This window comes from Urocitellus parryii, chromosome 8, assembly GCF_045843805.1.
Source record: "Urocitellus parryii isolate mUroPar1 chromosome 8, mUroPar1.hap1, whole genome shotgun sequence".
Taxonomy (NCBI): Eukaryota; Metazoa; Chordata; class Mammalia; order Rodentia; family Sciuridae; genus Urocitellus; species Urocitellus parryii.
In genome coordinates, this window is record NC_135538.1 from 136123398 (window position 1) to 136149670 (window position 26273).

The window sequence follows — 26273 nt, forward strand, 5'->3', positions numbered from 1 at the left end:
TCAATATCCACAAATGTATAAGCCTCTTAAATAAAAAGAGGATTTAAATGAAACCTATGTACAGTCTTCCACATACTTTACATCATCTCTAGACTACTTATAATATTGAATATAATGTAAATGCAATGCAAATAATTATTAGAGTGCATTATTTAGAAGTTAATGACAAGAAACGCAGTTTGTATGAATTCACTAAAAGAGGTAACTACTGTAGGTTTAACTACATAGTACACATCAGCAGCAAAGTAATTTGCTTTCCAAATATTGCCGTTCCCAATTGTTTGAATTTGCAGATGTGGGTTTGGTGGACTGGGAGAGCTATCTGCTGAATGCAGAATAATTTTTTTTTTCTTTTTTCTGGCAATATTAGGGATTGAGCCTAGGGCCTTCTGAATACTAGACAAGCCCTCTATTACTGAGCTACATCCCCACCCTGGAAGTAATTCTGAAGCACCTATTAGAATACCAAATATTCTGCAAAAAAGTTTTGAAATTGTAATAGCCTTAATATATAGATGACAAACAGGAAATTAAATGATTTATACCAGTCACAAAGTAAAAAAATTAGTTGACCTAAAATCCAAACCAAGGTTTCTTAATTAAAGGCAGGAATCTTTCTAAATCAAGATTGCTTCTTGCGGGCTCGTGTAGCTCAGTGGTAGGGCACTTGTCTAGCATGTACAAGTCCCTGGGTTTGATTCTCAGAATTGAAAAAAATAAAAAAAAAATAAAGACAATTACCTCACTCATGATTCATTCATAATAATCTGAAAATCAACCATAAAATCCAGGAGTCAAAATCTTAAGTGTATCTTTCACAGTTTTATGCTGCGATATAAAATAGGCTGGGAATTTTGTAAAGGAAATAGGCTTATATAGCTCACAATTTTCAAGGCTGTAAGTTCAAGATACAGTGGCTTTATCCATTTAAACCTGTAGTGAGGGGCCCCTTGGTTGTGTTGCAAATAGCAGAGAAACAGAGTGGGAACCAGTTACATTTAGAAGGGGGTCAAGTATGGGAATGATTTCCTTTTATAATACTTCACCCTCAACAAAGAATTAACTCCAAGAGACCAGGATTAATCCCTTCCCAGGTTGATGCCATGTGACCTAATTGCTTCCATTAGGCTTCACCTCTGGAAGAATCCACCAACTTTCCACCATTGCCACACTGGGGATCAACCTTCCACAATAGACCTTTGGGGGACACATTCAAACCATATCCAAACCATAACATGGAGAAAGAAAGGCAAGGGGGGAATTCTGTAAAGTCACTGAGGCTTTCATTTTTCTTTTGTCACAAAAGTTCATTCTTAAAAAAGTTATTTTTCTTTCCTTAACCTTAAAATATCTGAATTCAAGGAACTACCATACTGTCAAGGAGAATGCTAATGGGGAGGGTCTATGAAGCAATAATGATCAAGATACCATGATGGTAGCATCATGTCATAAGCTTGGCAAGTTTTAGTGTAATTCTTAAAAGGAGAACAGAGATCAGCGGGAGAACCTTATTCCAGGCATCCCTATCAATAATCCAGACAACAGCCAGGAGGACTCAGCTTAGCTTAGCTGAACCTTGCTATATCAAGAAGCTCACAGCTTGGTTTATGTAGCTTATCTAGTTTTAGCATTTAATTTGGGCTCTAACGCTTTGATTTTTCCTAAATTAGCCAGGTACCAGTTAATTAAAAAAATAAATGCTAAGACAAATGTAAAAATCTATTACTTGATGAAGTGGGAATCAAAGTCAGAAAAGAAGAAATGATACAAAATGCCTTTCACCCTTAACAAAGTGCCTATGGCTATTGATGAGAATCATTAAGAGGCAATCAGTTTTCTATCATGCTTTTCACAGTCATTTTCAAGCAGAATGTATTGTCATTATACTTTGCATAAAAGTACTGCAACACAGAATAATTTAAAGATACTTTAGATTAAGGAATATCATATTAGAATTGCATTTTGTGGCTTAACTTTACTCTTTATTTTTGTATCTACCTTTATTTTCTCTTAATCTTGATATTTTCATTTACTATTTTTTAATTAATTGCATGCATGTTAGTACATTTTAAAAGTGCTTGATGGGCCAAGGTAAAAGAGATGGAAAAAGTGCAATCTAGAATCTTTTGTAAACTGAAATTAAAAAAAAAAAATCATCAATGAAACATAGATCTAATAACTTTTAATACTTACTTCTATTACCTATAGTAAAAAGAATGTTACTTTTCACCCCCAAATTTAGGCTGTTGAATGTAATTTTCTCAATCTGAATATCATTTTCTTCTAGAAGGTAGTTGTAACAATATTTATTTTTCAAAATCATTATTCAACATGGCAGAACTTTAGCAACTATCATAGAAAAAAATATATATATTTTTTTGAAATTCTAAGCATTTTTTTGAAATTCTAATTTTTTGAATTTAGTGGTAATGAACAATCAAGCTTTCAAAAGTGTCAGAAAGTACTTTTAGGCCTACAGGAAGTGCCTTTACTTGCCTATAGGGCCCTGAAGAGGAGGTCAGATACAATGGTTCTTTCTAACAAAGTGCCAGAGGCTATATATGAGCCCAGCAGTATAACTTCAGAACAAATGAATTCAGACTTAATTTGGGAGGAATTTAGAAAATTTAACAAACAGGTCTTCTGCTCTCTTATTTTTCCTATCATTTACTGTGTTCTTACATATCCTGCAATATAAAAAAAAAAAGAGCAGTTTTCATAGAGACATCTGATCTCTTCAATATTTCACATATGTAAACTTATTTGGCTGTTTTAAATAGAATTCCGTGATTTCTTCAATGCCTCAAAATATACACATACATTAAAAGCATTATTTTAAAATATAAAAAAAGTGATTCTTTTTTTTAAAAACTGGAGGGGGGTACTACTCTAAAAAATATACCAGTGAGCTGGGGCTACAGGTCAGTGGTAGAGTGTGTACTTATCAAATACATAGTTCCCTAAGTTTGATCCTGAACATGTGCATGTACATGCATGCACACACACAAGAATATACTATCAAGCAAAATGAAACATGTAACAATCTGATGGCTGTCCCAGATGATGTGTCGGGGTAGTTCTAAACTGAGCTGAGGGACAAAAAGCAAAAAATAACAGGTGGATGGAATTTCCTACACAACAGCAATTTCAGATTAATAGCAGGATTTAGTTTAACAGCAAAGATTTTTCAGGGAAAGGGAATGAAGGATGTCTTTAAAAGTTTCTAAGTGAGAAAAGATATGTAATACTAAAACTGAAATGAAGACCTAGATGATTGTGCTCTATTAATAACAAGTAGTGGGTTACAGGATACACATTTCCTATGTGTATTCCTTGCTGTTAATACTTTGCACATTAGGGCTGGTAAGATTAACACATTTCCTATGTGTATCCTGAAACCCACTACATTTACAAAACTCTACCATTTGGGAACATATATCAGTTTGCTTGTTTTCTCTTAAGTATCTTTAGCTATCCTTAAGCCCAACCATACCACAATCTTTGAACAGCAGGGCCATCTTGTGTTTGCATTCCACTTACTTATAGGTCCTAGTACAGTCCCCACCCCACCCCCATCCCTCCAAATACACTGTGGGTTTTCAAAAAATATTAGGAATAAGTCGATATGTTCAAGGGGGAAAAACATTTCACATTAATGCCTTCCATTAATGCCTTCCTTCTCTTTTCAGAAAGAGAAAGGTGCTTGCTGTTAATATTACTCACATTAGGAATGGTATAATTAACATTATCATTCTCAATCAGTGGCAGATGGGTAGAAGAGTTAGTAAGTTCTTCTCATTTTACAAATTAAGAAATTGTAGAATGGAGAGTGAAGTGGAATTGGCCAGGGTCCCACAGAGTTAGTGGAGCTGCCTACTTCAGTACTGTCATTCCTCAAGCTTCAGATCTAAGATAAACTACTTCTGTTTGGTGTCTTAAGGGCCATTTATACATACCCTAAAAATAAGTTCAAAATCTTCTCTCTATACAACCATTTATTTCTGCATCCTCTAATTCAGTTAATGGTACACCTTCTCTATCTGCCCTCTGTGCTTTAAGGTAACCTGGACAGTATTCTAGATTGCTTTGATTTCTTCTTCCTTATTCTGCTATCAACCATTAGTGTTCTAACCATTTTATCTTCTAATTATTTATCACATGAATCTTTCATGTCTCCTGTCCTTAGATTTTAGTTTCTCCTCTGCACTGTCACAATCTCTATTTAGTGTCTATTTATAGTCCCTCAATATTATCTTCTATGTTGCTGATAGTGTGATCTTATATAAAATGCAAACCTGGCATGTCATTTTACAGCTTCAGGCTCTTTAGTGGCTGCATGTTATCTAAGAAAAAAATCCAAGCTCCTTAGCAGGGACCATAGTCCTCAAAATATGTGGACCTTTCCAACCTCAGCTGGTACAGTGGCATGTGCCTATAATCCAGCAACTCTGGAGGCTGAGGCAGGAGGACTGAGTTTAAAGCCAGCCTGGGGAAATTAGTGAGAATGTATCTCAAAACAAAAGTATCTAAACTAAGCACATTCAGCTCTTCAGTAATATTCTACTGTCTCCTGTTATCTGAGCATCTGATGCTGCTTTACGCTTCTGATCCAGTGTCATCTTCTTGGAGGCCTCCTTGATTCAACTGCTCATATTTTTAACACAGCACTTAATCTGCAAAAAACTGTCTCTATGTCCACAGAAGTGTCTAAAACCATTCATGGCAGTCCCCTGCTGAGCCCAAGGCTCTCACCTTCCTATCTCCAGGGCCTGGTACAACAGTGGGCAAAGTAGATTTCAGAAGTTTTGGGGTAGCATTATGTTAAATGAACATCTAGGAATGGGGTCTGTTGGGTAGGGGCACAGATAGGGATAGGAGCTGTGAAAAGAGAATAAAAAAAACTTTGTCCAGAGAAGGTGTTGATTAAGCTGAATCTCAAAGAAAGTGGGGAAACAAGGGTGATAAAAGACACACCAGATAGAACAGTATTTGCAAAGGTCTGAACGCCCAGGAGAATCTGGCACATTTAAGAAACTGCAAATGAGGGGTTGAAGTTGTAGCCCAGTGGTAGAGTGTTTGCCTTGCATGTGTGAGGCACTGGGTTCAATCCTCAGCACCACATAAAAACAAATAAACAAAATAAAGGTACTGTGTCTGTGTACAACTAAAAAAAAAAAAAAAAAAAAAAGAAACCGTAACCAAGCCTGAAGCAATGACACATGACTTCAATCCCAGTGACTCAGGAGGCTGAGGCAGGAGGATCACAAATTTGATGTCAGCATCAGCAAAAATAAAAGAGGGCTGGGAATGCAGTTCAGTGGTAAAGTAACCCTGGGTTCAATCCCCAGCACTGCCAAAAAAAAAGGTAAAAATTTAGAAATGAATATGACAGAGGGCAGGATCCATGTGTGAGGGTTGCTGGGCTGGAGATTGGAAAAACAGACAGGGCCCATGCTATTAAAATGTGGCCTACATCTAGATCTTGCAAGAGAATTAAACAAATATTTACTTCATTACTGCCATTACTTCAGGTACGACAATCTTCATGCATCCTAATCTACTTTTGATTGCTTATCTGGCATTAGTTGTGTTACTTTTGAGATGTTACCTTTCTGTCTTGTTTGCCTTACTCTTATAAAAATAGTACCTACCTCAAAAGCTGTCTCAAAAACTAATGTGTCAATAAATAACATAAAATAGTGGCACACAAAAAGATCAATGGGTATTTTTATTGATCTTCCTATACTGACAACTGATGAGATTTGAGAGGACAGAAGGGCTATCCTTGAAACTCACTGGACGTAACAATTTCAGTTTTCATCTTGGGAAATAAAACTAGCAGGAATCTCAGTTTTATGTTCACGATTTCAGGCAATACTGAAAAATAACCACCAGATTCCTCTGGATATTTTATATTTGGGTAATAAGTTTAGCTAGAAAGCATATACTCAAAGTATAATGTGACCAATTACTTTTAAAGGTTTATTATGTTACAGTTGCTTATACTGAAGGTCATTTCCAATTTTCTACCTACTGAGTGCAGCCTTGACTGATTTTCTGAAATTTACTTCCATTGAATGGCATTTATTCACTTGCAAACTTTTTTCCTTATTGACTCCCAAGTCACTTCCAGCTAGAATTTTAAGAGAAGGGTTCTTAGAAATTGTGTAGTCCAAAATTCTAATTTTACAAACAAGAAAACTGAAACAGAGGTTGACTGACTTATCCAAAGTTGTTTATCTTCTCTGAGAACTGTTACTCTTTCCTAAAATGTGCTGTTGGATATACCCTCTATTAAACACAGTGTTTTCAATATGGGAACTGTGTGCTAATTCCCAATCCTTGTTTATTCTGAGTGAACTTAAAATGACAACATATCTTCTTCTGGACCTTGGGAAACATGATTGTTTTCCTCTTATTTACTCATATTTTGTGTTCCCTAATGATAAATACCTCATGCATGGTGTTTTCCTAATTTCTGCTAAAAATCTACTAGTATGCCCAGTGTCTATAAAATCATTCTCTCCCAAGAAATGTTTCTTTTATTTAACCATTTGACTGGGTGGATTGTGATCTCACTGGTATGGCTTAGATGTTGTTCTAAAATTTGTAAAATGGTTACATCTCCTAGGCAGGCTTCTAAGAAAATTTTTGACAGTCAGTGCTTGACAGGTTCAGTGTTCCTGTTTACTGACGTTGTATTCGGCTTAATGGGCACAAGGCCTACCAGCTCACACTCCTACCTAACCAGTTCTGCTCCAGAGGTGGGCTCTGTTTCTCTGATACACTCTGGAGCCTGGCCAGTCACTTAAAGTGAAGTCTGGTGTAAAGACATGAGCTGAGGGGCCTAGGGATGTGGCTCAATGGTAGCGTGCTCACCTGGTATGAGCGAGGCCTTGGGTTGGATTCTCAGCACCACATAAAAATAAAATAAAGATATTATGTCCACCTAAAAAACTAAAATAAATATTAAAAAAAAAAAAGAGATGAGCTGATTCAATCAGATTCTTGCTCTTGGGACTATGGCTCAAACTCAGGATTCATATAGTAAAGACAAAGTCTGAAAGAATGCAGAAAGGTAATCCATAAAACACACAGGTATAAGGGATCAGAAGTTATAAGAGAAACTATGTGAAAGCAGAGGCTCTGAGATAGATAAAAAGCAAGAATAAGGGACTTAAACAGGGGACCAGACAGGGATGGAAAGAGTGGGCTGTATAAAAATATAAGTGTTTATTGCATGAAGAAGTTACACTAGTAAATGTGCCAAAATCTCACGTGGTACCCCACTGATATCTATAATTTGCTCTTATGTATAAGTGAAAAACTAATTAAAAAATGTAAAAAGGAGTGCACACTCCATTCTCCTGTTGTTAAAGGTCCTACAGGGGCAATCCCTGTTGGTTATCAAGCATAAACTAACATTTCAGCACCTGTAAATGAAACATTTTTCCCTTTATCAACACCTGTGGATGCAAGCTCGGTCCCACATCTGCTAATCCATTCTTAGTACAACAGATTTGCTTCTTGCAACCCAAAAGACTAAGACATCTGGGAAACAATCGGGAGCACTAAAGTGAGCTTTCAGTTCTAGGGCCATGTGCGACTGAATGGCCATGTCCATTCTCAAGGGAAGTTTTGCATATGCAACAAACTGGTCCTAACTTTACCACTCGCAGCTTCCATGTCCATCCTTATTTCCTTCAGAAACAAGACGTTAATCAATGCTCCCAGGGCACGAAACCAAGGTATCCAACTTGGGGGGGAAATGTCACGAGATTCTGAATGTCTTCCCTGGCACAACGAAGGGCAAGCCCTCTGCTCCTCCCCGCCCGAGGTTTCGGAGGACCACACCAATTAGCAGGGACACGTTTTTTGGTGGCGGACCCTCATCACCGTCTCGAGGCAGCCGGCGCCCCTCAGAGGTTCCCTGCCCCTGGGAACATTCTGGGGCGCCCGCGCCCCGAACCCTCCCGGCCCCGCCGCCCGCCGGGTCACCTGTAATTATAGGCGTTGAAATGCTTGCTCTCTCTCAGCATCGCTCGGTACAGATCTAACACTTGTGCGCGGCTGGAGGCTGCCATTTTGGAAAAAGAACCAAGAAAAAAAAAAGTGGGGGGGAGGGAACCCCAAACCAAAAACCCCAAACAAACCCCAAACAGGTCCCGTTTGCGGAAGTCCTGAGTTTAACTCAACCCAAATTTCAGCCTATACAAAAGCCACGAACGAAATAACCCGCAGCAACAGTCTTTGCCCGCGGGCGGCCCTCGGCCTAGGTGAGTACCGTTGCGGCCGGCGACCGGCGTCCCGCGCCTCTTGGAGGCGGGCGCAGGCAGGGCTACGGGCAGCTAAGGGGGCGGCGCGGAGGGGAGGTGCTCGCGCTCCCGCCTCCTCCGGGGAGGCTCCCGGGGTTACGAAAAGCGCCGCTCCTGCGGCCGAACTGGGCAATGAGGCTGGAAACCTGGGGCGGCCTGTGACCACTTGCCACGCTCCTTGGTGGATGAAGGTCGGAGGCTTGAGCACTGAAAGCGCGCAGCCTGGTCGCCAACCGCCTTAGCGAACCGCCCAGGGGCGTGGCGGAGACATCGGTGTCTCAGAAGCTTGGTTCTTCTTTGCACCTGTCGGAGGCCGCGTTGCCCGGGTTACCGAGCGCGCCCCGCGCCGAAGCCCCGCCCTCGACGACTGTGGCTGCCCTTGGCAGTGCCTGACAGACTAATTGCCATTTCGAGGGTGATTTTACTTTGGCTGAGCCCCGTCGCGGATTGCAGTCTGGGTGTGTTCTCTTGGCTGGGGTTGCCGTGTAATAGGCGCCGTGGTGACCGGCCAGCGGCTTCCTGGTGCTCCGGCCTCGCTCAGGACGACTTCTCTCAGGGGCCTTTCGTGTAGGACCCGCTTTTTGTCAAAATGGCAGCGCCCATCGTGTACTGGTGTCCATGAAGTGGGAGATTGAGCTGTGGGTGAGAGCGTGTAAGCTTGCCGCGTTTCTGATTTTGAAACATTCCGGGTCTGAGCTCCCTGGAGGACGGTGGGTGTGTGGTGGCCTTGCTGCAGCTTGGGGTGTGACGTAGGTGGTTAATATGGTAGGGAGTTTGCACTTCGCTGTGGATTTTTCCCATTTCCGGGATATTCTTTGAGGCTCTTGAGGTGTTCCCCCCCCCCCCCCGCTCCACGAGTCAAGAGTCCTCAGAATTTTGTGATCTAATATTCAAAATGGCGAGAATTCTGGGTTATAGATGTTCCTGATCAATTAGAGAATCTTTAGGGCTTTAGTGACTCTCAGTATTATTTGACAGCCAAAGCAAGAAGCTAAGTAAGTTATTTTCCATGCCTTTTCTCAGAAGACTTCGAATTTTCTGAATTACCTTCTTAAAGTGGTGGATAAAGTTTCGCGTTTTGCTCGTTGACCGTGGGACTGGGCTCCAGGAAGCCTCATCCAGTTCTTCATACTGTGCTTGTAAAGCACTTTTGTTTTTGGACTGTTTATGTGACCGACTTTGGAAGAGCCATAGTTTTCTGTCCCAAAACATAGCGAAGTTTAATTGTGTATATAAAAACCAAGTTTGCATTAACATGTGTTCTGTTGTTTTATCTGGTTTAGAGACGGCCTTTCCTCTATATTGAAACAACTTAGTATTTTCAATAACTCTAAGCACAGAAATCGCTTCTCCGACCTTACCAGGCTTTGTAGTGTAAGTAGAACCTGATGTCCTTGCATCCAAATACTGTAGTCGTGGTGAAATGGCCTTTTAGAAAAGATGTTGAGCAAATGCTTTAATAAAAGCCCCTTTAAACCACCTGTCTGATTTCTTAAGGATTTCTACGTCTATGAATCTCAAAATAGATTTTTTTTTTTTTTTAAACAGGGTAGCAGAACTTCTGTTACTCTTGTTGATGGGTCTAGTTATTGTTTCGAGTTTGGTGAAAGTACTTGCAATACTTTTTCCTTTGGGATTTCGTAGGCTCCAAGATCAAGGGAATTACACATTGTTATAGAGCAAGATTCGGAGCTGTTTTAAGATGATACACTGTTAAGTGCTGATGATATAGAATATGTGGCACTTGGAAAAGCAACATCAACACAAGTTACAGATAGACAAAGCTATCAGAATGAAAAGGATGAACAGGAAAATTGTTTTGGTTTGTTTTAAAATAATGAGAATTAGCCAGGCACTGTTGGGAAGGCCTGTCATCCCAATGACTCTGTAGGGAGACTGAGGCAGGAGGGTCACAAATTCAGGACCAGCCTCAGCAATTCAGAGACCCTGTCTCAAAATAAAAATTAAATTTTTTTTCTCAGGTTTTTGCATCCACCCAAATAAAGCAAATAAATAAAAAGGGCCTGGGGGTGTAATTCAGTGGTAAAGTACTTCTGAGTTCAATTCCTAGTAAACCCTCCCCCCAAAAGTGGGGATTACATTTTTATTGTATTTTGCTTTCAGCTTGAAAGTGAATAGTTACTGTATACATTATGCCCAAGAAATTATAATAATTACTGACTGGTTTTTTTCTTAGGCCTAATTATCAAGGAATCTATATACATTGATTATAATGTGTCTCAACTTTCTAAACATCTATGTAAAGCTAAAGTTGTTTGGGTAGCCTATTCATCTGTTATTACAATAAATGGTTGAGCTTAAAATGACAGCGTCCCAGTGTTGGAAGTAAAATTTGTGGGAGGCTGTTATGGTTCGGATATGAGATATCTCCCAACATCTCATGTCTGAGACAATGCAAGAAAGTTTAGAGGGAAATAATTGGGTATAGCCTTAACCTAATTAGTGAATCAATCCCTGATGTGATTAACTGAGTGGTGACTGGAGGCTGGTAGGGTGTGGCTATTGGAAGTGGTTCACTAGGGACATGGCTATGGGGTATATATTTTGTATCTGCAGAGTAGAGACTTTCTCTCTCTGCCTTCTGATCACCATGATGTGAGCTACTTCCTTCTGCCAAACTTTCCTGCCATGATGTTCAGGCTCACCTCCAGCCCCAAGGAAGGGAGCCGACCTTCTGTGGACTAAGACCTCTGAAACTGTGAGCTCTTAAATAATTTTTTCCTCCTATACAATTGTTCTGGTCAGATCTTTTAGTCACAGCAGCAAAAAAGCTGACTAAAACAGAGTCAATGGATTTGGGCTGGGCACCCACAAGTGGATCCAACAGACCAAACCAGCAAAAAGTTTAATTATAGTAACTTACCACTGGTTGGTTGCTGGAGGCCCTATAGCCAACTAACCAATTAAATTTTAATCATTTGATTGACTAAGCTGTGGCCAATTAACATTTCTATGCTTCAGTTTTTCTATAAATATAGACAATAGCATAATAAATATAGTCAAATAATACTGTTGGTTGGAGTTCTCAGAACCTGCTTGGGTTCTGGGGTTTCCAAATTCTCAGACTACTTTTGTTTTCTTTGCCCAAAGACACTACTAAATTTAATTGGTTTAAGGAGTTTCCCTTTCAATACTATTTAATGTTAACTTTTTACAAAACCCCTTATTTGAAGCAATTTACTATTGTGCCGAACATCATTGCCTTTAAAGACTAACAAAAAAATTACACTTTCACTGCAGAGATGACTATATATTTTTAAAATATTAACTATTTGAGATTTCGAGTAGAATTGGACTAGAAACTGAAAATGAATCTTACTGATGTCCTTCAGTATGCATTCTATTCTGTATTGTATTTTTTCTTAGGTAATAACTGTAAACTAGAAGGTACCTACCATCAAGCCCCCAAATGTAAAAATTTCCTTAACATTCATGTATACATAATTATAAATATAACTTCACAAAAGTTTGCATAGTTTTTTGCCTATATAAAATCATGTATTGCCTTTTATTAAAATTAGAGTTATCAATGAGTATTTAATGTTTCATAAAGAGACATTTCTCTTAACATAATAAACAGTAGTTTACTATCTTTATGCTTAATTATCAAATTGATGTGTAAAGAAAATTTTATATAGAAGCCACGCAATATTTAGAAATTATTGTACTCCATATGTAGACACAGATCTTCATTATACATTTCTGTCTTTATCTTTTTTTAATAGTATTTCATTTAGAATTTCTTTTTAAAAATTTTTTTAGTTTTAGATGGACACAATAAATTTATTTTCTTTTAATATGGTGCTTAGGATCGAATTCAGTACCTTACACATACTAGGCAAGCGCTCTATCTATCCCTGAGCTAGAACCCCAGCCCATCATTTGGTATTACTTGATCCTTCATTCTAAGAGAAAGCGAAACTGGGAGAGACCATAAACATCAGATCAGTGATTGTACAGAAGATCAAACTGAAACCCTTCTTTTTTTCTTTAGCATGAGTGTTTTGTGTGTGTGCCATACATTATAAAAGGTAGTGCAGTTAAAGTGATGAGAGCCCCCTCCTCCTAGAAACCTATAGAGGAATAGACAAAACAGTAATATTTTTACTATAATGTGTTTGAAAGGTGCTGTGATAGGCATAGTAATACCAAATGCTAGAGTAGTACAGAAGTGGGATATTTAACTAGGGACTGTGACCTAAGGAAAGACGGAATATAGCAGATGATACTTGCAGAAAGAGTAGCGAAAGTCAGATGATGAATGTGTTTAGAGGTTGCAGTGTATATAAGACATAGAAGCATGAAAGTGAACACCATCTATTTAGGTAAATTTTTGTTTGTTTGTTTTGGATACCAGGGATTGAACTTGGGGGCAGTCAGTGACTGAGCCACATTCCCAGCCTTATTTTATATTTTATTTAGAGATGGGTCTCACTGAGTTGCTTAGTGCCTCACTGTTGTTGAGGCAGGCTTTGAACTTGAGATCCTTCTGCCTCATCCTCCCAAGCTCCTGGAATTACATGTGTGCACCACTGTGCCTGTCATATTTAGGTAACTCTTAAGTGGTTTGGAGTGGTAGGAGGTGAGAAGGGAGGAACATCTAGTGGACCACAGAAGTGCTCCCTACCAGCTTTCTTTTAGTGATGCTTACTCTTTTTTTTTTTTTTTTTGGAGTTAGTCATTTTCCTCCTATGCATTGGCTAAGACAGAAGTAGAACTTAACAGTTGAGCTTTTGAGATGCAGATTTGTTATCCAGGCTTTTGTTTCAAACCCTGATTTTGAATCCTATGTTGGAAGAGCACTGACATTTCTTTTATCTGTATACTCACTAGAAAGCTGAGCAGGCTGGTACTTGTAACTTGAGGGCCAAAAATCAAATACTGATTCCAGGAGTTTATAGGTAGTATGTTTATGCATTTGTCCTCTGAAAGCTCATAGGTGAGACGATGCAAGAAGGTTTGTAGGAGAAATGATTGGGTTATAATCTTAGCCTAGTCAACGAGTTGATGGGATTAACTGAAGGGTAGGGTGTGGCTGGAGGAGGCATTGGGTTTGGCTCTGGGTATATATTTGTATCTGGAGAGTGGAGTTTTTCTCTCCGGTCATCATTATCATTATCATTTTCTCATCATCTGGTCACCATGATGGGAGTTGCTTTTCTCTGCTACCCTTTCTCGTCATGATGTTCAGCCTCACCTCAAGCCCTGAGGAATGGAGCTGGCCTTCTATGGACTAACACTTTGAAACCGAGCCCTCAAATAAACTTTTCCTCTGCTACAGTTGTTCTACTGAGACCGTTTAGTTGCAGCAGCGAAAAAGCTGACTAAAACATATTGCATGGGAAGTGCTGCAAAGCAGAGGGGTCTCAAGGTGAGGAGAGGCCATGTCTGACCCTGATGTTTAGGCAACACTCAGACAAATAGCATGGCTGTTTTAAATTCCCTGGATGATCATAGCTAGAGTTGGTAAACATTAATCTATGGACATTGAGAGGCTTTAAAGAGGAAGTAGTATTTGTATTGGTCTGGAGGATTTAGGTTTGATCTGGGCCTTGAGAGCAGTTAGGGGTGTGGTTGTGGTGGTAAGATGGCTACTGCTGGAGGAACACTTACCCTTTACCTTGGGCAGGGTAGAAGAGATACCCTGAGTGCGGGCTGGGGGACAGATAATGGTGCAGTGACCAACTGGAGGGGGCTCTGTCCAGAGGGAAAGGGCTCTGGTGTATCAGCTCTCATAGATGTTAGGTGCAAGCAAGTCCTTTTATGTTCAGTTAACCCTTTCTGGCCAGGTGGGAGAATGGTTACCTCTGTTAAAGGAAAGCCAAGAAGTTAGGTTGCTTAGCCAGGAACTAGGAAACAGCTGGGGTTGGAGTTGGCCCAGAATGTTGTGTGTCTGGCTGTGCTGCTATACTGCCTCACAGATGGTCTTCAGCGCTAGCTTCGGGAATTATATAATTCTTTAATTTTTCTTGTAGAATGTCGGTAAATTTTACTCATTTGAATTTTAATTTATTGGGATTTTCACGTATTTGTAAAGCTGTTTTGTATAAGAAATATTATAAATATTCAGAGACTCTCAAATGTTTTCTTTTTTATCCTAGCTTTTTAGTATTTTGACATACATTTACACTTTTTTCTATTTTTCTATTAACATGTCTTGATGCCCTTTTTAGGTTATCTGTGTTTGTGTGTGTATGTGTGTGTATGAGAGAGAGAGAGAGAGAGAGAGAGAGAGAGAGAGAGAGAGAGAGAGAGAATTGACAATTCCTTTTGGGATTTTCTAAGACTAACATATCTGTAGATACTCTTTTCAGATAGACTTAGAAAATCTATTTTAAATAATTTTGGAGAGCCATGGTGTGTTGTGCTTAGATATTCTAGCTTCATTGATTGGGTTCCCTAATTTCTGGTAGCAACCGTGAAAGTGACACTCGATTTGGGGAAAGTATATCAATTGATACTTAGTTCTAGAGAATCTTTTATTTATTTATTTATTTAAAAAATTCTTTTACTTTTAAAAGGAAGAAACCATCTTTTCTTGCCACAAGCCTCTATCAGCAAAATTTTTCCACACTGTCTGGTAATATCCTGTTAGGTTACCTTCTTTTTATTTCTAACTACTTAGGAGGGAGAACTAGTGTGATTTTATGTTGTCCATACATTTTAGAATGATTTGTTAGTGAAACTAATTGTGGTGATTCTGATAACTTATTCATTTAAGGTCTATTTTCTCTTCTAGGAGTTTACCAGGTACTTTTATCAACATCTCATTTTAGTATTTATTTATTTATTTATTTTTTCATGTTACTTAGTTGTACATGACAGCAGAATGCATTTCAATTCATCATACACAAATGGAGCGCAACATTTCAATTCTCTGGTGTACACAGTGTAGAGACGCACCATTCTTGTAATCATACATATACCAAGGGTAGTGATGTCCATCTCATTCCACCATCTTTTCTACCCTCATAACCTTCCCCACCTTATTTTACTGTTTTTTTCTAAAGACAAATTTGAAGTTCTGATTGTCCTTTCTGAATGGGGATTAGTAGCTGCCATCTCTTGTTTGTTCAGGTAAGTTGGTTGTTTACAGAAAACACTTAGTATTTGCAGTGTTTATACTTTGGGGGGAATGCTGTTTTTCCAATCAATGGAAAATATTAGGTCATTGTCTTAAGATATGCAATACATAGTTCTAACTGATTTCTTGGAAGGACAATATATCTTTGAAATTATACTGGAAACTGTTATTAACAAGGAAGCTATACATAGAATTCATGATATCTTTGCCATTACAGTAAATCCTTTACTTTATATGACTTAATATTTTATAACTTTTAAATCTAAAAATTTATTTCTTGTGCACAGTGGAAGCAGATCAGTTTGGCAAGCCTGTCATCTGTATGTGTAATTATGAGCTTGAGTTAACTAATAACATTAAAGAGTAAGATGAGCATGACTCATGTGAGATGGATTAAAGTAATGTTGGCAGACAGTAAAACAGAATTAGCTTTAGTTAATTAGGATACATTTATTGGAAGAAATATCTTCATGGAAATTCCTGGAATTCTTGAGTGCAGAGGAAAGTAAAATGGAGAAGTTGTGAGATAGGAGGAGGCTAACAGGTAGTATATTCTCTTTCCTTGACCATTTTTAGGTAAGGACATTAGCATTTTTTTTTTTTTAAAGAGAGAGGGAGAGAGAGAATTTTAATATTTGTTTTTTAGTATTTGGCGGACACAACATCTTTGTCTGTATGTGGTGCTAAGGATTAAACTCGGGCTGCACACATGCCAGGCGAGCGCGCTACCGCTTGAGCCACATCTCCAGCCCAGCATTTTGTTATTGTTAACAAAATACTTGGGGCAGTCCACTTATAAGCTGGAAAGGTTTATTTTGGCACATGGTTATGGAGGTTTTGGTCCATGACTGATTGGCCCAGTTGTTTTGGGCTTGGGGCAGCACATCATGGCCAGAGTATGTGGTGGAGCAAAGCCACTGATCTCATGGCTGGGACATGAGAAAGGAAGAAAGGCAGGCCTCCCATTAGGCCTACTTCAAGGTTTTACCATGACCAAGTAGCACCAAGCAAGGGACTAAGCCTTTTATCACACAGGCCTTTGGTTGACATTGTAGTTGCAAACTGTAACAAAGTGGTTATCTATTTCAGATCTTAAGCACTTTGAAATAAGTGCCTATGCCTGAGCATTTGTAAGTTTAGGTTCAAGAGGAATGCCATTTGTGTCCTGGGTTGCCGCAGTCTGGCTGGGCACAATTCAGGAGCCACTTGTCAAAAGAAACGAACTTTATTTTTAGAACCACACACACCAAACAAAACAGCTCCTCAGGAAAAACCTTCAGAGTCCAACTGCCACCACCAGCTTCCCCCAAGCCTCTCCACCTCCCCCACTCCTCCTGCTCTTGAGGCCGATTGGCTGGGTCATGTGGGCGGAGCCAAAAAAAGTCCCCCAATGAGCAGCTCCGCAGAGGAGCCAATCAGCTAGAAGTTGCTGGGGCCACTGTGAGCTAATCATCAGCTGGCAGTCTGAAAGTTTGCTGGGGCCCCTTCGGCTGTGGCTGTCACCACTGGGTGCTGTGCAAGCTAGCTCTGTGGTGGTAATTATGGTAGAGCCTTCCTTTGCAGAGCCTCAGTCTTCAGTCTCCGATAGTCCCTACTTTTGAAAGTCTCCACAGCAACTGTCCCAGATTGATATATTTCAGGACGTTCACGGGGTTTACCAGACCTACCCAAGGAGAACCTTGATGCCCCTACTAAGAACCTTGCAGAGAAAGCCCAGTTGTGGTGTTTCCTTAATGTCCCTTTTTGTGCTCTTGAAAGCTATTTGAAAATAAAAAGTTTATTGGCGTCCTGGTCTGTGATGTGTTCTTTAAAAGTGTGTGAATTATCAGACAGTAATTTCTATGCTACTTTTTTTCTCTGAAAACCTGTAGCACTTTTTGGATAAAGTCTAAGCTCTGCAGCACACCTTGTAAGACCTGAGAGTGGCCCTGTCTTCTTCTGGAGCCGCCTCTCATGCCTTGTTCTTTTTCACCTGTGGCTTTTCAGCTCTTTACTACTTCCTTTTACTCTCCTCTGGGGACCTCCGTGAATCCTACCCAGCTGCTTGGGTAGCTCTTGTTTCCCTTCCTAATTATACTTCAGATCTCAGTGCTTACTTGAAGGTACCCTCTTTAATGATCAATTTTTCCTCTTTTATGCTCCTTGGTGAACTGCCTTTCAACTGACAGTGAATTAGTTGTAAGTAACAGGAACCCCAAGTTGAATGGGTTTGGGCCACTATGGTGACTTTGTCTGCTGTGCCACAGGAGTTCAGAAGCCACAGGGGTCTTACAGTTGGTTGTTTGAGTGAAGTTGCCAAGGCCTGGCTTGGTTCGATTCTCTACCATGTCTTTTGCATTGTCAACTTCATCCTTAGGCTGGCATCTTCTCTTGTTGGTGTAAGTCCCCAGCAGCTCTAAACTTCAGGAGGTTTCCGGAACCTCAGAAGAGGAAGAGATCTTCTGGACCAGGAGTCTTCAGCATTACTTCCATTCACCACGTTGGCCCCCATTGAATTCTATGGTCTCCCATCTCTGAATCAATAATTGACCATGGAGAGAATCACTATTGTTTTAGGCCTAATCACTTGCTTAACCCCTAGAGGTCAGGGTGGGGTATTTGATCTCTAGGGTTCAGTGAATCAATCACATAAGCTGTAACTCATTTGTGAAAATTATCAGGTACTGTTAATTGGCTATCCATTTATAGGCTGTGAAAGTTAGGGGATGAGCACATAAACATGGGGGTGCACACAATGAATCTGAGGTAGTTACCAAGAAAAAGGGAAGGGATTTGTTGTAAAAGGTAACAGCTCAGTAGAGAATTCTGGCTAGGGAAGCATTTCTTGGTGTGATGACTTGGTATCAGCCTGTGTATTGCATGAAAATAGGGACTGTGTCTGTTTTTGGTTATCATTGTCTCGCCAACACTTTGCTTCTAGCTTTGTATATTGTAGGTAATAAATGAGTATCAGTGGTTCAGTGAATCAATCACATAAGCTGTCACTCATTTGTGAAAATTATCAGGCATTGTTAATTGGCTATCCATGAACCAAACTTCTTCCTGGCCATCAGGACTTTGATTTTGTGTTTGGCTCAACAAATTGTTTGATTATGTCCTTAGGCAGTCATGTTGATTCAGTTTTTTACCAGATACTTGGTTCTGATAGCCAGGGATAGCCACAAAACACAGCTCTGGTTAATGAGATGAAGGAGAGTTTACTAGGTTTCTGGGAAAGATTTTCGTTTCTGTTAAAGGTTGACTATTCACAAAAGAGGGTGTGCTTATGCCATCTCTTCCCTCCTGCCTGACACACTGGCATGACGAATGCTCAAAACAGCTCTCTTGCAAATAGCCATCTTAGAATCACTTTGAGAAAAGCATGTTGGAAAGACCAAGAGAATACGAGGGAATCCCCCGTAACTACTGGCTTTTGTGCCTTGCTGAATGAACCCCGGGAACTGGATTTTTCTAGACTTCTTGTTAAAAAATGTTTTGCCATTTGAAGCTGTATTTGGTTATTTCTATTAACTTGCAACTCAACTTGCCTTAATATAATGCCAAAATAAAATAGAGATTCCCTGCTTCAGCCTTGCCAACATTTTAAATTTTAGGCCATCTTTCCTACTTATGCAGTTTTGGGATAGTTTTATGTATTGTTTTTAAAAATAAAAATCTTAGATGTATACATACACCAATCCTTTTTCACTGAAGGATGTTTGTACATGAAGACCCCTCTCAAGAATCATCAATATTCTGTCATACTCTTCAGCTGATTCATGAGTACTCAGGTAAATGTCATGTCTGTGAAGTGTTCCCTTCTGATCTTATTATTTCTTATAATATCTTATTTTTTATTTTTTTTTGTAATTTAAAATTACATATCTGTATAACAGTGGGTTATTGGTGTCATCCATTAACAGAGAGAGATTCACAAAGAATAATATTTATTTGGGAGTAAGCAAGAAGCATTGTGGTGTAGAGTTCACTGCCCTAGAAACCAGGAGCACACTTGAAAGGGATGGAGTAAAGGGAACATTTTAAAGATAAATGAGGATTGCATAAGTAACTTTTGAACAGCAATCCTTGACCACAAGGATTAATAACAAGAATATTCCAGGATTGATAACAAGGATGGCGCCCATCCAAGGTTGAGCAGTCAGTCACTGGACAGAATCCTTGTAGGAATATTCTTTGTGTAAGGTTCTAATTCTGGCAAGAGTTTCTTGTGCTAGTTCTCATCAGACATCAATGCATGACATTCTCCCCTGTGTAACCTCCTGGCTTCTTTATTTTTGGTTAGGGCTTGGCACAAGCAGCTTTGTTTTGATCCTCTTCAGCTTTCACATCAGTTTAATATTGATTTCTCCCAATAGTGTGTTAATTCCATGAGGGGTAGAATTCCATGCCCCTATAAATTCCATTGTAGGCATAGTGCTTAGTAGGTACTGGGTATGTATTTCATGAGTGGTGAATGAAAGAAAAGAAGCTGAAATCCTTAGATGCATTTTCTACCCTCTTGTGCCATCCTCACTGGTGATTTTTAAGCAATATGAGATGTTTTGCCACGGAGGAAATTCTGTTGAACTTGTTCCAATTATACTGCTCCCCGTTGGTCAGGGTTTGGGTTTAGATTTTATACCTTTGCACTTTAATTCTCTTTGCCTCAGTAGAAAATATAATGGGAGTAGCACTGTTGCTTTGGATATTAACAGAACAAGCATCATGGCAATAACCATATAAGAGTGATAGGTATTTTAAATACTTTTTCCTCTTATGTTGTGATTTATTTTCCTAGAATTATGTTATCTTAAAACTGCTTTATTGGCTCTGTTTTTATAATTTGGAGTGAAGAGCCTCTGACAGTGAATAAAGTTTTTATTTTATATTTTTTTGGATAACTCTGGAAGCATGGAAAAGATCATCATTTTAGCAGATTATTGTGCTTGCCTACTCGGCACATTATTTAGAATTGCATTTGCAATCTCTTTTCAAAGGGTAGCCTCAGAAGGGGTTCTATGAATTATTGACACAAGTTATTGACTTACAATGGAGATATTTTAAAATAAATTTTAGTTTGAGTATGCTACAATCTTAGATTGTTGGTATTAGTTTTACTGTGGGGAGATTTACTGTGCATTTTTGAAATGAAGGTAGACATTGTATATATGTGATAGGTAGAAAACTAGACTAGGATTTTTGTTGATTTAGTTGCATTTCACAGCTATATCACATTTTCATACTTTTACAACTTGTATGTCACTTTATCATACAACTTATGTGATCATATAATTTATTTTCTCAATCAGGGCATTTTTGAGTTCAGTGAAAGTGAGTACTTTTAATAATTATGCTGAGACAACAGGCATAAACCTGAACAGTCTTGGGAACACTATGAAATGGTCACCCTATTTGATACACTAATTTATAATGACTGTTAATCTACATAATACCCTTGTATCTTGGGGACCTTCCAAAATTTAGGGAGACATCCACTATCATGGTTAGGTTTGTTTACAAAGAGGAATTGCAAGAATCAAAAACCCGAAGTTCATAAATGGCTTTACTTCCCTTTTATTCCTCCTAGAATGGGCTGCATCCTTGCACACTCTGTTCACTGGTGCCATTCTTCAATTGTCTGGATTGTTTTGGATCCCCAAACTGCCTTGGCTCCAAAGGTGGTAGGAGATAAGGGTTGAGGGGCACAAAAAAAGGGAGTTCCTCGATTTAGTGTTGGATTTCTTTGTGTAGGATTAGTTGGCTGTACTAAGGTGTGGGAGGAAGGGAAATATTCTTTTATCATTTCACTTAATGTGGAAATTGTGGCTGCATTGTTGTATCAATTACTATTTTGTTTTGTTTGAGATTCTAAAAGAAAACTTCTGAATATTAAAACATAAAAAAGCAATCAGGCATTTCAGTAGTGGTGCAACACTGGCACAATGAGCAGGGATTTACCGACTTTTCAGGTCTTTTTCCCCTTACAGTTTTTGTAACATGTGCTTTGGAAGGGGCCTGTAGTTCTGCCTTTCCTGGATTAAGGGAGTCATTGTCTGTTAATTTGGTCTGCCTCTCACAAGAAAAAAAAAATGGTTATATATCAGCGTGATGTGCTATTAAGCCTCAGGTAAGAATTTCCTTGTTCTACAGACAATATTTAGAAGCTCCCTTATTTTCCCAGATTTTAATTGATTGCCAGGCGTTGCAAAGAATATCTGACATATTTTACTTGATTCTAATACCAGTTGTTATCTATATTTTGCCAAAAACAGAAACAGAACCTTCTCCCCCAAAGCTTTAGAGAGTTTGAATCCTGGCCCCATTAAACATGATGGATTTGATGCTTGAACTGTTTGATTTTAAAATGTTTGTGTTTTTTGTTGTGCCAAATTTGATTTGGTAGTATTAAACTCAGAAATCATCCTTGAAAAACTAAAAATTTATATTTGATTCTTATTTTCTGTACTTAGCATCCTTATACACTGGGTAAGCATTTCCTTCTGGGTAAACATTTATTTTTAAATCCTTAATTGTCCATGACTTGGGTTATTCTGCTTTCTCTTTGGCTCTCTACTTGAGAAAACTCAGTTGGTATGTGGGTGCTTAAATATGCTTATAGTGAATGGTTTTGACTGAGCATACAGTATGCGATCAATGAATTTGATGAGATCTGAGCTTTGGTTTCATAGTTTTGTTAGAATCCCTCTCAAGCTTTTTTCAATTTCAGAGTATCAGTTTTTGTTCTTGCTGTAATGTATGCTCTGCAATTTTAGGTGGAGAATATGGATTTTAAACAATTCACAGCCTGACAGCTGAACCAGTTATAACTGTGGTTTTCATACCTGTATGCCGGGAAGGAATAGCTAATGAATCCCTTTGTGTTCCCAACATCATCTGGACATTAAACAAATTTCTGACAGTCTGTCTTCCCATTTTTCAAACACAGGTAGTGTAGTGATTGTAAAAATAGTCAAGGATTAGAAGCTATTGTAACTCATTAATTTATCTTTAAGTAACTTTCTTTTTAAAATTAATTAATTTTAATTAGGTATATATGACAGAAGAATGCATTTTGATTCATTGTGCACAATTGTAGCACTTTTTTTCATTTCTCTGGTTGTACACGATGTAACGTTGCACCATAAGTGCAGTCATACATGTAGCTAGAGTAATGATGTCCATCTCATTCCACCATCTTTCCTGCTCCCATGTCCTCTTCCCATTTCTCCCTCCCCCTTGCCCAATCAAAGTTCCTTCATTTTTCCCATTACCCCCACCTCCCTTATGGATCAGCATCCACTTACCAGAGAGAACATTTGGCCTTTGATTTTTTGGGATTGGCTTACTTTGCTTGGCATGATATTCTCCAAATGCAAACCAGGATAAGTAACTTTCATTTACACAGTGGATATTGAAAGTGTGTAGCTGATCTTGGGGGAAGGGTTGTATAATTTTTCTAAGTTAAAATTTTTCTCAGACCCCTCCTGTTCACATGGCCTAGGTGTCATCCTTGGCACCCACTCCTTTTTGCAGACATAAGCAGTTGATAATGTTCATCTATTTTACTTTTAATGTTGCTCCAGTTTTATTTGCTGAGGAATATATTGTTAGCTGACAGATACTGAAATAAATTATTACATTGACTAGTCTTTGCATAAGATTCAATAATTATTTACTTAGTTTCAATAAATATTTGCTTACTGACTGATCAATAATTTAATGAAATATCCCACTAGTGCTGTAGTTTCATGATTTACTCATACTCCTTATTTTTGTTATTTTTCTTCCCCTCAAGATTGGATTTCTTTCATCCTGCAGAGTTCTTGTATTAGAAGTTGAGTAATGTAGACTTTGAAAGGTGTATACTGTGTGCATGTATGAATATATAGCATTTAATTCCACTATTCTGTATAATCCTAATATACCAATAAGAAGTATATAAATAAATTGAAAATATGTGTGATTCTGGTTGTTCAGCTGTGCTTCTGCTTCACCTCTTTGGCATTCCAGGTTCAAGCCCTCATCAGCTTCCTTCAGTGATATTGCGACTGTTTGCTTATTAAGTGCTAGGAGTTGGGTAGCTTTGGTGTTAGATTATTTAATACTCATAGTAATCTTGTAGAATGAGGAAACAAATGGTAAGTAGCCTGACTAGGATTTGGAGTCAAAAGTGTTATTACATGAATTTTCTAGAAGTTCTCAAATTTGAATAGTTCTCTTCCTTCTTTCCTGACTTGGCTGACTCCTCTTGTTACAGTATTTCACTAGGACCCAGTCGTCCACTGGCCTTAGCCCTTCCGCATTGTCTTTTCCTGTTCATATTTTTACTTCCCTCCTTGCCTAGCTTAGATTATAAATCTGGTACTTTTTAATATTATCCTAAAGGTCTGTTTTAGACTATACAGTTCTCAGTTCTAATTGTTTTCTTAATGTGCATTTAATAGTAGAATTGATTTACGGTGTAAGGAAGAAACCTTGTTGATATGTACTGGCTACTCCCTGCACATTTCTACACTTGACTTGGTAAAAATGTGTATGTAACTGAGATGTTGGCATGGTGGATGGAATGCATATCAAATACAGTTTTTTCTCTGTGTCCCTTTAAAATTGTATTCAGTGGGGATAACCTTCTCTTGCCTGTGGTTGAAAACTTACTTCTTCCTTTACTTACGCCCTCTTTAAAAGACCCAATGATGGTAAAGGGTGGTGATAGAGGGCTATTTTTTCTTTTTCTCTGCTTATTCTTTTCTCTTGAACAACTGTCTACCACCTAGGCCTCTGCTAGAGTAGAATACTGGGCAAAGGAGAGAGAAGGGACACACAGTTCCATGTTAGCTGGATGGATTGGTTCTCTAGGTGTCTGTGGGCATTTTTCTGCAATGTTTAGAAAGAAGATCCCCATTGCATAATATGGAATATGTTTACCTTATATATATATATATATATATATTTCTATATAGATCTTATGTAATATAATACATATATTATATCTTATATAATATACATCATACATATTTTATATATCCTATATAATATATAATATTTCACATATTTCATATATGGTATACATACATTACATATATATCATATATGATATACATATATGAGATATATATATATATATATATATATATATATATATATTCCTTGAATTAGGGTATTCTTGGACTTGCTTGCTACCCAACCCTTTGCACTTGGCTCTTCTGAGATTCTGCCATAAAAGAAATGTTACTATTGATGCCCTTTCACCCTCCTAGATGCTTTGCTGGGAAGACTTAAATGGTTCCCTGTAGGCCCCATCCTATACTGCCTTCCTCTGGCCCCAGAGACACACCCACTGCTCAGAGGTATTGCTCAGGCTTCCCCAAGGAAGCCCTCTGCTCTTTTTCTCAGCTCTGCTGCAGGTTACCAGTGGTTTCCGTTGCCAGGTAGGTGCACATTCATGGTCTGTCTTTCTGCAGGACACTCATCATCCCTCTTTCAGAGGCGTTGGTTAAAATTACAGTTCCTTGAACTAGTATAAAACCGAAAAGGTCACTGTACTTGAGACCAGTCATGGAAATATTTGTGTCATTAGGATTTTTTTTTTTTGAGAGAGAGACACACAGAGAGAATTTTTTTGATATTTAATATTTATTTTTTAGTTTTCGACGGACACAACATCTTTGTTTGTATGTGGTGCTGAGGATCGAACCCGGGCTGCAAGCATGTCAGGCGAGCAAGCTACCACTTGAGCCACATCCCCAGCCCTCATTAGGATTTTTTTGATGGAAAGTTTCAGTTTTTGCTGACCTGTATGGTTGATTTGAAAGACAAAAAGAGTGCAGTTTCATTTCTTCCCAACTTCCTTCTCTACCCTTTGATTTTTTTGGGTTTTGTGTTTATGTTAAGATCTTTATCTTGAACTTTCTGTTGCCAGTAACTCCAGTGTTTAACTATTCCCTTTTAAATGGTTTCCGTGCTCATCAAATTCCTTTTATAGGGGTTTTCCATTTTTGGATGTGTATTTTAACCATTTTTTTTTCAAGAAACATTTTATCATTATAGGGTCATTGAATTCTCCCATGTTTTATCCTGAAACATTGCCCAGTCTTGAAACTGACTTGAGCAGGGCTTTTCTGTTATTTGCTTTTTTCTGCCCAATAATATGGAATATGTTTACCTTATATATATTTTTTTCTATATATATCTTATATATGTAATATATATTTTGTATATATCTTATGTATAAGATATATATTTTATATAATATATATTTTTATATATACCTTATATAATATATACTATAATACATATATCTTATGTATATAATATATAATATGTACATCTTACATATTATATATATATCTTATAATCTTTCTCTCTTCTCTTTGATTTTAATTATTTTTCCTTGTGCTGGGGGGCTGGAATCCAGGACTTAACACATGCTAAACAAGCTTTCTGCCACTAACCTATACCCCAAGCCCTGCAATCTCTTTTTGGTCTTATATGTCTTGTTTGGCTTTCTCCTCCATATGACTACTTTATCTTTTTCTTTAAACTTGATTTTTGATTCCTTAGATTATATAGAACAATTTGTGCAAACACTTTGATTTCTAGGGTACTTTTTTTTTTTTGATGAGCATTTTTCTTTTCTTTTGCCCATGTGTTAAATGTTTATCCACCTGTGTCTGTGATGGTGTTGGATTTAGCCCTTTTTGGGTAATTACCCATTTCTGAATTGGTTTCTGTTGAAGAATAGTAACTGTGCATCTTCCATTCTGGTTGGTTATTTCCTTCAGTCTGGGAGCACCTCAGTTTGTGTTAAGATGGATGTGACTTATGTTGAAAGTTCTATCTTGTGACGTAGTGACTACTGCTCTTTCTTTCTGCCT

The 26273-nt window shown here is 38.3% G+C and overlaps 2 protein-coding genes across 10 annotated transcripts in view; one reads left to right on the top strand and one right to left on the bottom strand.

The window, feature by feature from the left end:
* Lyrm4 (LYR motif containing 4) overlaps positions 1 to 8683 on the bottom strand; it is a 142186-nt gene extending 133503 nt beyond the window's left edge. The window contains exons 1-2 of one of the 2 annotated variants that reach the window (XM_026380660.2): positions 8285 to 8683; positions 7999 to 8077 (exon numbers count right to left, since the gene is read on the bottom strand). In XM_026380660.2, the coding sequence (XP_026236445.1) occupies positions 7999 to 8039 (41 nt within the window). In that variant the 5' untranslated portion in view covers positions 8040 to 8077; positions 8285 to 8683. Of the gene's footprint in view, positions 1 to 7998 lie in introns of both variants that reach the window. The other variant, XM_026380659.2, reaches the window with a different exon arrangement.
* Positions 8684 to 8875: 192 nt separating this feature from the next.
* Positions 8876 to 26273, top strand: part of Fars2 (phenylalanyl-tRNA synthetase 2, mitochondrial) — a 507072-nt gene continuing 489674 nt past the window's right edge. For 2 of the 8 annotated variants that reach the window (XM_077801822.1, XM_077801825.1), the window contains exon 1: positions 8941 to 9025. The gene's annotated coding sequence lies outside the window, so the exon portion shown is untranslated. Of the gene's footprint in view, positions 9026 to 26273 lie in introns of all 8 variants that reach the window. The other 6 variants (XM_077801819.1, XM_077801818.1, XM_077801821.1 and 3 more) reach the window with 6 other exon arrangements.